At 43.0% G+C, this 14,572-nt stretch overlaps 1 protein-coding gene across 3 annotated transcripts in view; it reads right to left on the bottom strand.

The window, feature by feature from the left end:
• Positions 1 to 2,635: 2,635 nt before the first annotated feature.
• Positions 2,636 to 14,572, bottom strand: part of TCTN2 (tectonic family member 2) — a 30,937-nt gene continuing 19,000 nt past the window's right edge. For 2 of the 3 annotated variants that reach the window (XM_061142073.1, XM_061142074.1), the window contains 7 exons: positions 14,195 to 14,275; positions 13,432 to 13,543; positions 9,246 to 9,352; positions 5,765 to 5,921; positions 4,250 to 4,375; positions 3,522 to 3,610; positions 2,637 to 2,874 (listed from right to left, as the gene is read on the bottom strand). In XM_061142073.1, coding sequence (XP_060998056.1) covers positions 2,771 to 2,874; positions 3,522 to 3,610; positions 4,250 to 4,375; positions 5,765 to 5,921; positions 9,246 to 9,352; positions 13,432 to 13,543; positions 14,195 to 14,275 — 776 coding nt within the window. In that variant the 3' untranslated portion in view covers positions 2,637 to 2,770. Of the gene's footprint in view, positions 2,875 to 3,521; positions 3,611 to 4,249; positions 4,376 to 5,764; positions 5,922 to 9,245; positions 9,353 to 13,431; positions 13,544 to 14,194; positions 14,276 to 14,572 lie in introns of all 3 variants that reach the window. The other variant, XM_061142072.1, reaches the window with a different exon arrangement.

Here is a 14,572-nt window from a genome sequence, read left to right as displayed (position 1 = left end):
TTGGAAATTTTACATTAACTTCACAGAGCTAGTTATGCTAACTGCCAGGGAAAGACTCTGAATCACTCACTGCAAAGAACCAATCAGTTGGGTATTTCCTTTGCTTTAATAAAAGACAATTTTCAGTTCCTAGCAGGTGTAATCACCTCAACCCACAGAGATCCACATCTAAGAAAGAGTGCAAAAAAAAAAAAAGAAAGAGTGCAGCAGAGTGGGGAGAAATTCAGTGTTTCCATGATGTTGTGGACTTTAAAAAAAGTATTCACAACCTAAAAGTGGAGAGTTATGTTTTATTTGGTGGGAATTTTTAGGACTTCAAGCCCAGGAGACAGCATCTCAAGTGACCCTGAGAGAACGGTTCTGGGGAGCAGGGGGAGGAGTCAGGTTATATAGAAGTTTGCAACAAGGGGAAGGTAGTCTGAACATCAAAAGATTATTGTTAATTAAGAAAAAACAGATATCTGAAGTTAAGGAATTTAGTGATTTTCTATGTATGGCAAGATGCAAGAGTCTGGGCTCACTGAAACCATTCCTTTCATGTACATCTCACCTATCTGGGGCCAGTATCCTGTTTTCACATCCTTAGCTTCCTTTCCTTGGTCCTCACCACAGGGAGCGGCCACAGTTTTGGCTGTTAGATAGCAGGTATTCTCCTTCTTCCTGAATTCCCTTAGGGCTCAACAGCTCACACCTGATAGGGCTGCAATCGCTATTAACTGTGACATCTTTATTTACGGATATGGCAGGAAACACTCTATTTCACATCATATTCTGAGATTCCTCAGGGCTCCACCGTAGGGAGTGGCTACAATCTGAGGGTTTCTAGGTGGCAGATATTCTTTCCTTCCTGAGTTCCCTTGGGGCTCACCAGTCATGGTAGCTGCAATCACTGATCACTGTGACATCCTTTGTTTACTGATATGGCACAAAATATTCCATTTCTCATTGTATTACAAAACAGTAGTTCATAGTGCATGGGTTTGATCCCTGGTTGCGGAAACAGAACCACACAAGCCACATGGTGTGGACAAAAAAAAAAAAAAAAGATGCAACAACACATTGTACATAGCACCAGGATGTCAAGAGATGCTCAGAACTCAGAGAAGAGAATTGCTTTAGAAAATTCCATTTACCCACGGTGCACAAAGTCCATCTGAAACATGACTAAATTTATCTAGCCCACCAAGAAACCTCACTGGAGGTGGCAACGCGGCCACATGGCTGTGGCTGGAGACAGCCGCTCTGCCCCCCTCCCCATGCTGCATCGTGCTGTCTGTCCCTTTGTAAGAGGCCCAAGGAGGAATTTCTCTCAAGACTCAACTAGGAAAAACTGTACTTCATTGAAAGCCAGATTATTTTTTAATCAATGGTTCCCATGATTCCTATAGCTAATCAAATTTTGGACTTTTGGCAAACTGAAGACTATATTAGGGACCTACCTTTACTAAATGCAAGGTTGTTGGCAGATTTTTTCATGGGCTTGTGTTCACTCCTGGTTTTGTTTTACTTACCTCCTACGTTAGGTCCTTTCCCCTAACCCCTACATTTTGCCTCATCCATTTTTTGGATTTTCGTTATTACACACACTTTTTAAGACTTCAGAAATGGAGTATTTCCTGCCATATCAAAGATCTCCTGGAGAAAGATATCACAGTCATCAGCAATTGCAGCCCTCCAATGTGAGATGGTGAGCTAGGGAATTCAGGAAGGCAGAGAACACCTGCGATGTAGCAGTCATCAAGACTATGGCCACTCCCTATGGTAAGCCCTCAGGAAAGCAACCTCAGGATGCAAAAACACAGAATGTGCATGCATGCTCAGTCATATCTAACTCTTTGCAGCCCAGTGGATTGCAAACTGTAGCCCACCAGGCTCCTCTATCCATGAAACTTTCCAGGCAAGAATAATGGAGTGGTTTGCCACTTCCTACTCCAGGAGATCTTCCCGACCCAGGGATCGAACCATGTCTCCTGGGTCTCCTGCATCAGCAGGTAGATTCTTTATCACTGAGTCACCCGGGAAGTCTAAAAACACAGCAGAGTGGCTCTATATAGCTGATGTACATTTGAAAGGAATGATTTCAGTGGGCCCAGACTCCTGCATCTTCCCATACATAGAAAAGTGCAAAATCCCTTAACTTGGGATATCTGGTTTTAATTAACAACAATCGTTTGATGTTCCATCTATTTGCCCTTTGTTGCAAAACTTCTATATAATGTGACTCCTCTCCTCACCTCCTCACAGTAGTTCTCTCAGGGTCATTTGGGACAGTATCTTCCCGGCTTGAAGTCCTAAAAATCCCCACCAAATAAAACAACTGTCAACTTTGAGGTTGTGAATATTTTTTAAGTCAACAGACTTCAATGCATTTCTAATCCTTTCTTAGGAATAGTGGAAACTTATCATTTCAACAGAAATATATAAAAAATTCAAAGACTGACTCTCTGTGGTAGGAATAACATTTGGACCAAAACTCCTATGACTTTCATAATCTGTGATGAACTAAAGTTCCTAATCACACTTATTGACACAGTTGACCCTCTCATGCATTTTGCTCACTCTGGTGCATCAGTGAGAACACCCACTCTGAATTGCTTTGAATGTTTGGATAGCCACATACGTGAACTTAATTTGTGGAGCACTTAATAAAATTTTCTATTAAAAATAAAACATTTCATTTATTAAGATTTTACAGAGAGGCACACAGGAGGACAACAAATCCCTGACGTAGAAGCTGATGATCTGTAAGAAGTCAGACGGTAGTTGAATTCTAATCTTTGTGTATTCTGATCCAGGGGTTACTGAGGAATACAGCTAATATGATGAAGGAAACCAGTAGTAAGCTCTTGGCAACACACTGAGAGTAAGGCTCTCCTGCAAGACAATGAATCAAACTAAGCAATTTTTTTTTTGTCATTATCATCATCATTATTTTATTTTTTTAAACTTTTTATTTTGTATTGGGGTACAGACTATTAATAATGTTGTGATAGTTTCAAGTGAACAGCAAAGGGACTCAGCCATACATATATACATGTATATATACATATATAGATGATTCCATTCCCCCCTAAACTCCCCTCCCAGCCAGGCTGCCACATGACATTGAGCAGAGTTCTCTGTGCTACACAGTAGGACCTTGTTGGTTATCCATTTTAAATACAGCGGTGTAAGCAACGTTTTTTTGGTCTTGGGGGGCATTCTTGGCTGAGCCATACAGCCTATGGGATCTTAGTTCCCTGATCAGGGATCCAGAGATCAAACCCATGCCCTCTACAGTGAATGCACAGAGTCTTAACCACTGGACCACCAGGGAATACCCAGGAATGTTGTTATTTCTTAACTTTTTGGGTAACTAGGTAGAAATAAGCCAAAATATAAACAGTGATCATTTCTAAATGGCAACATCAGTACATGTTTTCCTTTTAAAACTTTGCTACCTGTGACATTTATACTTTTTTCAAAAGTTTTTTAATTGACGTAACATAATGATAACCATTTCAGAAAAGGGCTTTACCTACCTCGATAATATTGGGTCAGTGGATACAGAAGTTGTGGCCAACAAACCTCATTTCTGTTACAGTCGTACTCTGTAAAATTGATCTGGAATCTACAAAACATTTTAGAAGGTTACAATAGCGATAGCAAAGCACGCTCTTGATGAGCTGCATCAAAACCTGATTAAAGGTGGCTCCAGTGGTAAAGAATCCATCTGTCAGTGCAGGAAATGTGGGTTCAATTCCTAATCAGGGAAAACCCCATGTGCCATGGAGCAACTAAGCCCGTGTCCCACAGCTACTGAGCCTGTGCTCCAGAGCCCAGGAACTGCAGCTACTGAGCCCACATGCCTAAAGCCTGTGCTCTGTAGCAAGAGAAGTCACTGCAGTAAGAAGCCCGCAAACCAAAACTGAAGAGCAGCCCCTACTCTCTGCAACTAGAAAAAGTCCTCGGGAGCAGCAGTGAAGACCCAGCACAACCAAAAACAAATAAATAAAATTATTTTTTAAAACTCATTTAAAACTTGATTAAAGAAATAAAGCTTTTGTTTGTTTTTGTTTTTTACTTATTCAGCAGCACTACGTGGCATGTGGGGTCTTACTCCCCCCACCAGGGATCAAACTCATGCCCCCTGCAGTGGAAGCATGCAGTCTCAACCACTGGACCACCAGGGAGGTCCCTAAACTTCTTAGTTTTGAACATACATTTTTCTGCTTCCTGATCATGTCACTGAGGTCAGCAAACAGATTACCTTGTAAGTGGACGGGGTAACTGTGCGGGTATCTTAATGAACTGGACCGATGCGCCGATGGGGAAGAGGTCAGCCTTGTCCTCACAAGTCAGTCCACACTGGAACTGCCAGGTCACAGAGGAGAACCTGGGAGGGAAAGTCACACAGGCAACAAAGCCACCACTCACTTCTGGTCTGTTAAGAACACTGGGTAACTGACACAACAACAAGGTGAGCTGGGCTTCTCCTACACACGTTTCACGTTTTACTGGTGCTACCCTTCCCCCTTTGTAGTATGTAAATTGTCAAATGCACACACAAGCTGAGACAGCTGATAATGAACCCTTGCGGACCTATCACAGGCTGCAACAACTACCAGCATTCTGCCAGTTCTGCCTCCTCTCCTCTCCCCCGTCATCTCATTTCATACTGGTGCTTTTAAAGTTCATTTGTTTTATCACCTGTTTGTCTCAAACAATAGTGTAATAGTAATAACAGCAGCAGTAGCCAACGATTTTTGAAGGCTTTCTATGTTATTGCTGCCTCTTTGCCTATCCCAGCAGCCCTTTGCCTTTCTTCTAGTAATCGCACCTCCATTTTCCCCAGTTTTCCCCAGAGGGAACTAACCCTCTCCCACTCTCAGTTGAGCAGACCAGAGGGGACTCACCTGAACCTAGGAATGTGCCCATCACCTACACCCGGTCAATCAGATCTGTCTACTCTCCTGGCCATAGTGATTGGTTCAGAATGAAGCACAGGACTGAAACTGAGCCAACGAGGGTCTTCCTAGACCATTTTTGAGACAGATGGGGAAAGGAGGCACCCTCTTTCCACTGGACTTGCTAATCCGATATAAGCCTGAAGTTGCTGGTGCTCTTCTTTGCCACCTCTTGAGGAAACTTCCCTGAGAATGAAGCCCATCCAAAGGAAGGAGGAGCCAAGAGATAAAGAGGAAAAGACCCTTGACCGCATAGGAACCATGAACTAACTGTGTACAAACTTTTCACAATTTGGACCAATAAAATCTCCTTTTGCTTAAGTCTATGTCAACTGGGAATCAGTCACTGAAAAGTGAGAGTGCTGACATGTGAAGGTGTTATCACCATCTGACCGATGAAGAAACTACAGTTCAGAAGAGGTTAGGCAACTGTCCCAGGTCACACAGCTCACACTGGAAAAGCCATGATTTGAACCTATCTATCTTGTCACCAAAATCTCTATATTCCCTGATCAGTATGCTGATATTCACAAATCTCAAAATATGCTAGCACTAAGCAGCCCCTTATTCATCTCTGAAAGCCCTGAAATACCTGGCAGAATCCCTTCTACATAGCCCACAAATACTCGTGAGTGGGAATGAGTTTCCATTACAAACCCAGTTTATCCACATTCCATTTATACAAGTAATCATGTTGCTAATCATCACAATTTGTAAATAAGGCAATCAGATTCGAAATGACTATTTCCTGGTTTTTCGGCACACCCTAAGCTTTACTGACTCTCTCTAAAGCACACCTAGCCTCGATGCCATCATACCTAGTCTCGACGCCAAGTATCTCCTGCTGAGTCATCCCTTCCACGGCGCCAGCATCTGAGAAGAGGATGCGGATGTTCAGCTGCGCGGGAACATCCAGGCAGATGCCGCTCACGTTGCTGTCAAGTGGGTCTGCGCCTCCATCAAGGGCACCCGCACCTGGAGAGATGTTAAGTCGTGCATTTTGGAAAGAGGAATTTAGTTGCAGTTCTCCTACAGTTCTGTAATGTAAGCCCCCAAATTGGAAATATTATTAGGCAGGAATCAGAGGATTGAGTCTTTAATCTCTAACAGGCTCTAGTTATATGCCTCCCTTGGCTTCCCTGGTGGTTCAAACGGTAATGCGTCTGCCTGCAATGCCAGAGAGAGACCTGGTTTCGATCCCTGGGTTGGGAAGATCCCCTGGAGAAGGAAATGGCAACCCATTCCAGCACTCTTGCCTGGAAAATCCCATGGACGGAGGACCCTGGTAGGCTACAGTCCATGGGGTCGCAAAGAGTCGGACACAACTGAGCGACTTCACTTTCAGTTTTCGTTTTCAAAATGTCTCCTTGGGCTTCCCTGGTGGCTCAGTGGTAAAGAATCCGCCTGCCAATGCAGAAAACGCATGTTCAATCCCAGATCCAGGAAGATCCCACATGCTACGGAGCAACTGAGCCCAAGGGCCACAACTATTGAGCCCGTGCTCCAGAGCCCGGGCGCTGCAGCTACTCAGCCCACGTGCCACATCTACTGCAGCCCGAGCGCCCTAGAGCCCGTGCTCCACAGCAGGAGAAGCCACCGCAAGAACACCTAGCATAGTCAAACAAATAATTAAAAAAAATAAAGACTTAAAGAAAAGTGTCGCCTTGTATGTTAACTCAGTCATTGGAACTTTAAAATCTTTGACTCACCTAATAAAACCATAAATCACGATTCAGTTCCCAAGCTCCTCATTGACATCCACCCAGAGTTTGAACAGAAATATCAACTTGCAGTAAAAGGCCATGAGGCTTACTCTATGCAGTCACTGTTCTAGTAAAAGCTTGTGTAAGACATTTACAATCCATACTAACAACTTTAGTTACTACAGATTAAATAGTTCAAAAGCAATCTCCTGGTGTGCTGCCATAGCAGTGATACAGACAGAAGAGGATAAAACTGGAAAAGAGATGAATTTTCATTCATCTCGAAAACTGGCCTCTGTAGGGGTGGGAGGAGACAAAACAGCAAGGTCAGTCACAGAATGTGGATGGTAAGTCTTAGGGCCACTCCGGAGGGGATTTCTTTGTTCCTTCAGGGATCTGGAAGGTTGTCACCAACAGTTTCCTTCTCCTTGATACATGAGGTCAGCACTGTTCCTCTTCTGTTTATTAACAAGGACCAGGATTGACTTGCAGCTTAGACACAAAATACAAGCTAACAGCTTTCCCCATGAAGGCAACACAATGCCATCACCTCTGACTTCCCAACTCTGGTTTCCTGTCTTGAAATTTCCCATGGTTTTTACTTCTCCAGTGCTTTATTGACCCCTTCTCTGCATCCCACAGGCACCTCCATGGCCCACCTCACTGGCCAACAGGTTAACAAGGAGTTGACAAGCCCCGACCCCTGGGTTCTACTTCCAAATGAGGACCTAACTCTGGGCTCAGGGTCTTGAGCACAGGTGGGACAGGCAAACTGCGTGGCTGGCCAGACCCCACTGCCTGAGTCAGAGAGTGGTCCGCAGTACCTCGGCCAGGCATACGTATTACGTGATCCCTGGCCACCCCCAGGGGAGAGGACAGAGGGGGTTGTAATGATTCAGATCCTAATCACGAGGGGTGGTGAAAGAGCAGGGGCATGTGTCTGGTTGGCCCTTTGTATGAATCCCAGCCTGACGTGCTGAAGTGACCTCGGAGGGTGTGGAAAGAGTAAAGACAGGACTCTGTGTGTGGGGGCGGGGGGAGGGTTTGCACTCCCAGCAGCATCCATAGTGACAGGAGGGGACTTAAGAAAGCAGATGCTACAGCGTCAGATAGCTTGTTCAGGCCCCAGGAGGCAATCCCAGGAAGGGGAGGAAGAAAAGAAGCTCTCTCTATTCAAAGTGCCTTTATACACTCAAGCATGCATACTCAGTCACTTCAGTCATGTCTGATTCTTTGAAACCCCATGGACTGAGGAGGCTGGCAGGCTACAGTCCATGGGGTCGCAAAGAGTCAAACGTGACTGAAGCAATTTAGCACGCACACATGGACTACAGCCCGCCAGGCTCTTCTGTCCATGGGATTCTCCAGGCAAGAGTACTGGAGTGGGTTGCTGTGCAGGGCATCTTCTCTACCAAGGGACTGAAATGTCTCCTGCATTAGCAGGTGGGTTCTTTACCACTAGTGCCACCTGGGAAGCCCCTTGTGCATTCCAGACTCCCCGAGAAATCAGAGCAACACTACCAGACTTGCTGGCTGGGAGGAGATGAAGAGGAAGGAACCCTGGGTTTAGCTCCAGCTCTGCCACAACAAACTGTGACCTTAGACCACCCATGTGAGCCTCAGCTCAGTGACCAGATGGACACTCTGTAATTGGGGTGGAAATCGGGCTCATCGGGGCTAAGTCTGTTCCATGTACTCCCCGCGGTATATCTCTTCTTCACACACCAAACTCTGTGTGTCTCTTCACATACTAAACCCTTCTGACCCCAACACTCAGAGCAAAAGCCTCTGACCAAAGATGCTGGAACGTCAAATCTTTTTATCTGGCCTTGGTGACCCTGCTATTATTAGCTCTGTTACACCTTAATTTCTTTCTTTTTTAATAGCTTTATTGATATGCCATATAGTTCACCTACTTAAATTTAAATGTACAATTCAATTCAATTATATCCACAAAGTTATGCAACTAGCAGCAGATTCAACTTTAGAACATTTTCATCACCCCCCAAAAGAAATCCTATACTCACTAGCAATCACCCTTCATTTCCTTCCAACAGCCTGAGCCTTGGACAACCACTAATCTGCTTTCAGTGTCTATAGATTTGCCTTTTCTGGACACTGCATTATAAATGGAATCCTATAGTATGTGCTCCTTTGTGTCTAGCTTCTCTCACTTAACACAATGTTTTTTTTATCACCTTTTAATTTTAGGTTAACAAAATTGCTTTTGTAAATTATAAAACCAGTTCTCAACTATCCATATTGCTGGCAATCAAAAATAGGAATGCAGACTGACACGCACTGAAAATCCTTAAACTTCATTAAGACTTCCTTTTCCAAAGACCGTTAGCTTGTAAAACAACTGGGCAATTTGAACTTCCTGTAGATTTCCTCTTTAAAAAAAAAAAAAAGCCATTGTGAATAAGAGGTAAAAGACATGAAAAGCCTCCTACCGGGAGAGCTAACCTCTAAACAAATGTCTGTTGGATCACAGCAAAGAAAGATGACTGTTGAGTCAGGCTTTAATGCCACATCTGACGCTACATAGTCACAGCAACCGAGGTACATCTTTTACACATGTGCAGCTTTGACTTACGTATTATTTCAAGCCAGCCATCACTGAGATCGTTGTAATTGGAGTTGCCTCTCATTGCAACATGAGTCGCTTGTACTAATGAATCAAGCAGTTCAACAGCATTCTCCCTGCAAGAGAAGAAGACATTTCTCAGCTCCTGGCCAGCAGGTCTTATCCTGAAGTCCTTTCTGAGGGTGTCCAGGTTGTGCTTGCTGGATGCCTAAACAAAAAAAAAAAAAACTGCCAGGGGATCTAGGCTGGGAGTCTAACCCCTCGAGGATGGTCTTCCCGAGACGAACTTATACAGCAAGGGGAGGACAGACATATGGAAGCAATCTTTCACTTCAGACTTAGAACATTAGTAACTTACATTAGAATCATGTGCAGGCTCCTCTGAGTGTGGATAGGTGGGTAGATCACATGTCAAGTTACCAGGATAAGTTCATGGGCCAGAGTGACCCCATAGTAAAAGGAACCTAAATAATTAGCCAGAAGTTTGAGCTATGAAATGAGGTGAAGAGGACTTCTCTGGTGGTCCAGTGGATAAGAATCCACCTGCTAATGCAGGGGACAGGGTTCAAGCCCTGCTCTGGGAAGATACTACATGCCGAGGAGCAACTAAGCCCGTGGGCCACAACTACTGAGGCCTGTGTGCCTCGTGCCTATGCTCTGCAATGAAGAATCACCCCGGCTCGCCACAACTAGAGAAAGCTCAAACGCAGCAACAAAGACCCAGTGCAGCCAAAACCAAATTTTTTCTAATTAGGTTTCAGATTAAGAACTAGAACTTAGCATCTCTCTTGTTCCAGTGACCTCACTGGAGGTACAAATCTTTTGAACCACAAGGGAGAGACTCTGGCTGTTGACTCAGGCCTTGCACCCTTCCATCAGGAGCCACCGTGGGTAACTTATCCCCACACTTTTTCTTCCCTTCTCAATGTCACCTCCACCTTTTCCCTGCTCCCCAAAGAAGTATACCACTTGGGATATATTTCAGATGAGATGGGTGTAAGAATGAAAGTGAAAGTGTTCGTTGCTCAGTCATGTCTGTGTTGCTCAAATTTTGCGACCCCATAGACTATAGCCCGCCAGGCTCCTCTGTCCATGGAATTCTCCAGGCAAGAATACTGGAGTGAGTTGCCAGTCTACTTCTTTCTCCAATATATGCAACCAAAACTACACTTCCTTCTCCAATACATGCAATCAAAACCACAAGAAGATACCACCTCACATCTACAAGGTTGGCTATTATTCAGAAAACTGAAAAATAACAAGTGTTGGTGAGGGGGAATTCCTTGGCAGTCCAGTGGTTAAGTCTACAAGCTTCCACTGCAGGGGGTGAGGGTTCAATCCTTGGTCAGGGAACTAAGATCCCTCCTGCAGAATGGCATGGCCAAAAAACAAACAAGTGTTGGCAAGGATGTGGAGAAACTGGACCCCTTTTACATCATTGGTGGGAATGCAAAATGGTACAGCCTCTGTGGAAAATAATATGGCAGTTCCTCAAAAAATTAAACATGATGATCCAGCCATTCCATTCCCACGTATATACCCAGAAGAACTGAAAACAGGTGTTCAAACAAAAAGTGATACAAGAATGTTCAAAACACAATTCACAAAGCACTATTCCACAAAAGGTGGAAATACCTCAAATATCCATCAACTAAAGAATGCACAAACGCACAATTGCACTCATCTCACATGCTAGCAAAGTATTGCTCAAAATTCTCCCAGCCAGGCTTCAGCAATACGTGAACCGTGAACTTCCAGATGTTCAAGCTGCTTTTAGAAAAGGCAGAGGAACCAGAGATCAAATTGCCAACATTCACTGGATCATTGAAAAAGCAAGAGAGTTCCAGATAAACATCTATTTCTGCTTTATTGACTATACCAAAGCCTTTGACTGTGTGGATCACAATAAACTGTGGAAAATTCTGAAAGGGATGGGAATACCAGACCACCTGACCTGCTTCTTGAGAAACCTATATGCAGATCAGGAAGCAACAGTTAGAAATGGACATGGAACAACAGACCGGTTCCAAATAGGAAAAGGAGTACGTCAAGGCTGTATATTGTCACCCTGCTTATTCAACTTATATGCAAAGTATATCATGAGAAACACTGGGCTGGAAGAAGCACAAGCTGGAATCAAGATTGCCCGGAGAAATATCAATAACCTCAGATATGCAGATGACACCAACCTTATGGCAGAAAGTGAAGAGGAACTAAGAAGCCTCTTGATGAAGTGAAAGAGGAGAGTGAAAAAGTTGGCTTAAAGCTCAACAGTCAGAAAACTAAGATCATGGAATCTGGTCCCATCACCTCATGGGAAATAGATGGGTAAACAGTGCAAACAGTGTCAGACTTTTTTGGGGGGGGGCTCCAAAATCACTGCAGACGGTGATTGAAGCCATGAAATTAAAAGACACTTACTCCTTGGAAGGAAAGTTATAACTAACCTAGATAGCATATTAAAAAGCAGAGACATTACTTTGTCAACAAAGTTCATCTAGTCAAGGCTATGGTTTTTCCAGTGGTCATGTATGGATGTGAGAGTTGGACTGTGAAGAGAGCTGAGCACCGAAGAATTGATGCTTTTGAACTGTGGTGTTAGAGAAGACTCTTGAGAGTCCCTTGGACTGCAAGGAGATCCAACCAGTCCATCCTAAAGGAGATCAGTCCTGGGTGTTCATTGGAAGGACTGATGCTGAAGCTGAAACTCTAATACTTTGGATACTTGGCCACCTCATGTGAAGAGATGACTCATTGGAAAAGACCCTGATGCTGGGAGGGATTGGGGGCAGGAGGAGAAGGGGCCGACAGAGGATGAGATGGCTGGATGGCATCACTGACTCGATGGACATGAGTTTGGATAAACTCTGGGAGTTGGTGATGGACAGGGAGGCCTGGCGTGCTGCAATTCATGGGGTCGCAAAGAGTTGGACATGACTGAGTGACTGAACTGAACTAAACTGTAGGAATGAACAAACAAATGTTGCACATATATACATACATATATATATATATCTCCCTACAATGGAATATGATTCAGTCATGAAAAAGAATGAAGCACTGACACAGGCTACAAACATGGATGAATCTCAAGAATAGAATGCTGAGAAAAGTCAGATATAAAAATTCATGAAGTATAGGAGAGCATTTATATGAAATATTCAGAATAGGTAAATCCATAGAGACAGAGAGTGAACTGGTTGTTGCCAGAGCTAAGAGGAGGGAGGAATAGACAGTGACTTCTAAAAGGTACAGGTTTCAGGGATGTCCTTGGTGGTTCAGCAGCTAAGGCTCTCAGCTCCCAGCACAGGGGCCCCAGTTCGATCCTTGGTTAGGGAACTACATCCCATATGCTGCAACTAAGACCTGCTGCAGCCAAATAAATACATTTTTTTTAATTAAAAAATAAAAAGTATAGGTTTCATGTCACAGAGACAAAAGCGTGTTGGAACTAAATAGAGGTGGTAGTTGTACAACATTATGAATGTACTAAATGCCAGTCAACTGTTAAAATGATTATGTTGTGTGAATTTTGCAGCAATTAAAAAAAGAATGCATATGAATATCCATAAAGTTCCAAATCCCACCCAGATAATTAAATGGGAAATTCTTTACACATCATGTAACAAAGCTTAAAAATTCTTTAAATGTTAATCATCGATGATACTTGGCTCCAACCCTTTCTCTGATTTTCTAGGAATGTGGGGTTTCCAATGATGTGAACAAACTTCCCAGAGAAATTTGCATAAATATGGATGAAACTTCCGAGAATGTCTATTTGCACTTATACTGATGTTTGAATCAACTCTAAATTGTATTGGAAGTTTGTACTGTTTTTTGGTTTTTTTAATTTTTTTTAATTTATTTTTCGGCTGCTGGGTCTTCATTACTGCATGTGGGCTTTCTCTTGTTGCAGAGCACAGGCTCACTAGCTGCGGCCTGAGGAAGCATGTGGGATCTTCCTGGACCAGGGATCAAACCCGTTTCCCCTGTATTGGCAGATGGATTACTAACCACTCGACCACCAGGGAAGTCCATGGAAGTTTGTACTGTTTACTATCACTTTCACATAAGTTTTCATTCAGACTGAAGTTTTTCATGCTGTCTTTAATACTCATGGTGGGGTGGGGGGGCGGTGAATTACATTTAAGCAAACCACTCAAAACGTAGATAAATCCATCAGTGAGACACTCACCTAAGCTGAGTACAGTTTTCACTAATTCCAACTTCTAAAAGGCACCCAGATAGTGCATTTTCTCCAAATAAAATAGGTTTGAGAGTTGCTGTTGAACACAAACTCCTTCCAGCTATAAAATAAAAAGATTATTCTCTTGCTATTTTTTTTAATTCTTGCTATTTTTGCAAAACAAAAGTAAGTAAAAGATTTACCCCAAAGTTTTTCTTAAAAAAACAAACAACCAAAAAAAAAAAAAAAACCACAGAGAACAATAAGCAGAAATAGTTTCCAGTTCTCTAGAAATGAGGTCATTGTTACTCTAATCCTTTGAAAGCTGAACAAAGGCGTCTTTCTGTATCGAAATACCTGGACAGGGATCAGGGGTTTATTCTGAACCTGAAATTTAATGCCTTCTGGCACATGTGGGTAATAACCACTGAAGCAAAGATTTTCCATAGTTTGGAATGAAACTATTTTCCTGTCTCTGATTAGCACCATCTTGGGTTAATCAACGACAATAATGACAATGGACTCTCCAGCCACTTTCATATTTAAATCTCTCTTACTGAAAATCAGCACTTCAAGTGAAAACAATGTTAACATTTTTTATTGAAAGAAAGAAAAAAGAAAAGGAAGCTGTAGAAGCATGGAAAACAACCATCCCAGGCTAAATAAAAACACCAGGCTTTAAAGTAATTGTTTACTTGATCAGATTCAAAATATGGCAATATTTCCAACTCTAGTTCACCAGAGAGCTAATCATATCATCAAACCAGATTACCAGAATACCAAAGGTGTAAGGTTGTGACATTATTTGTCCCGTTGATGCTTAGAGCTCGAACAGGCTTGCCAAGCTGGTAACCTAGACAAACACAACACAGGAGAATGAGCATCTTTCCCTCTTAGTTTATTTCAAAGCAACAGGCGCTAGCTCGTCAAATAACAGAAAGAAGGAATCCACAACGAAAGGAAATCTGCACTCAAAGTTCTTTTTCAAAATACCCTCGAGAGAAGGACATCAACGTCACTCCTTTCATTTGTCTCATTTTTTATTGAGGTATAGTTGATTACAATGCTGTGTTAGTTTCAGGTGTATAGACATGTTCTTTTTCAGATTCGAAAACACAGATGTTAGTGTGGTTTTTTGAAGACACTTTTA

Source organism: Dama dama, chromosome 5 (assembly GCF_033118175.1).
Source record: "Dama dama isolate Ldn47 chromosome 5, ASM3311817v1, whole genome shotgun sequence".
Classification (NCBI taxonomy): Eukaryota; Metazoa; Chordata; class Mammalia; order Artiodactyla; family Cervidae; genus Dama; species Dama dama.
Note: the sequence above shows the minus strand (reverse complement) of the source record. Positions and strands in the feature narration are given on the sequence as shown.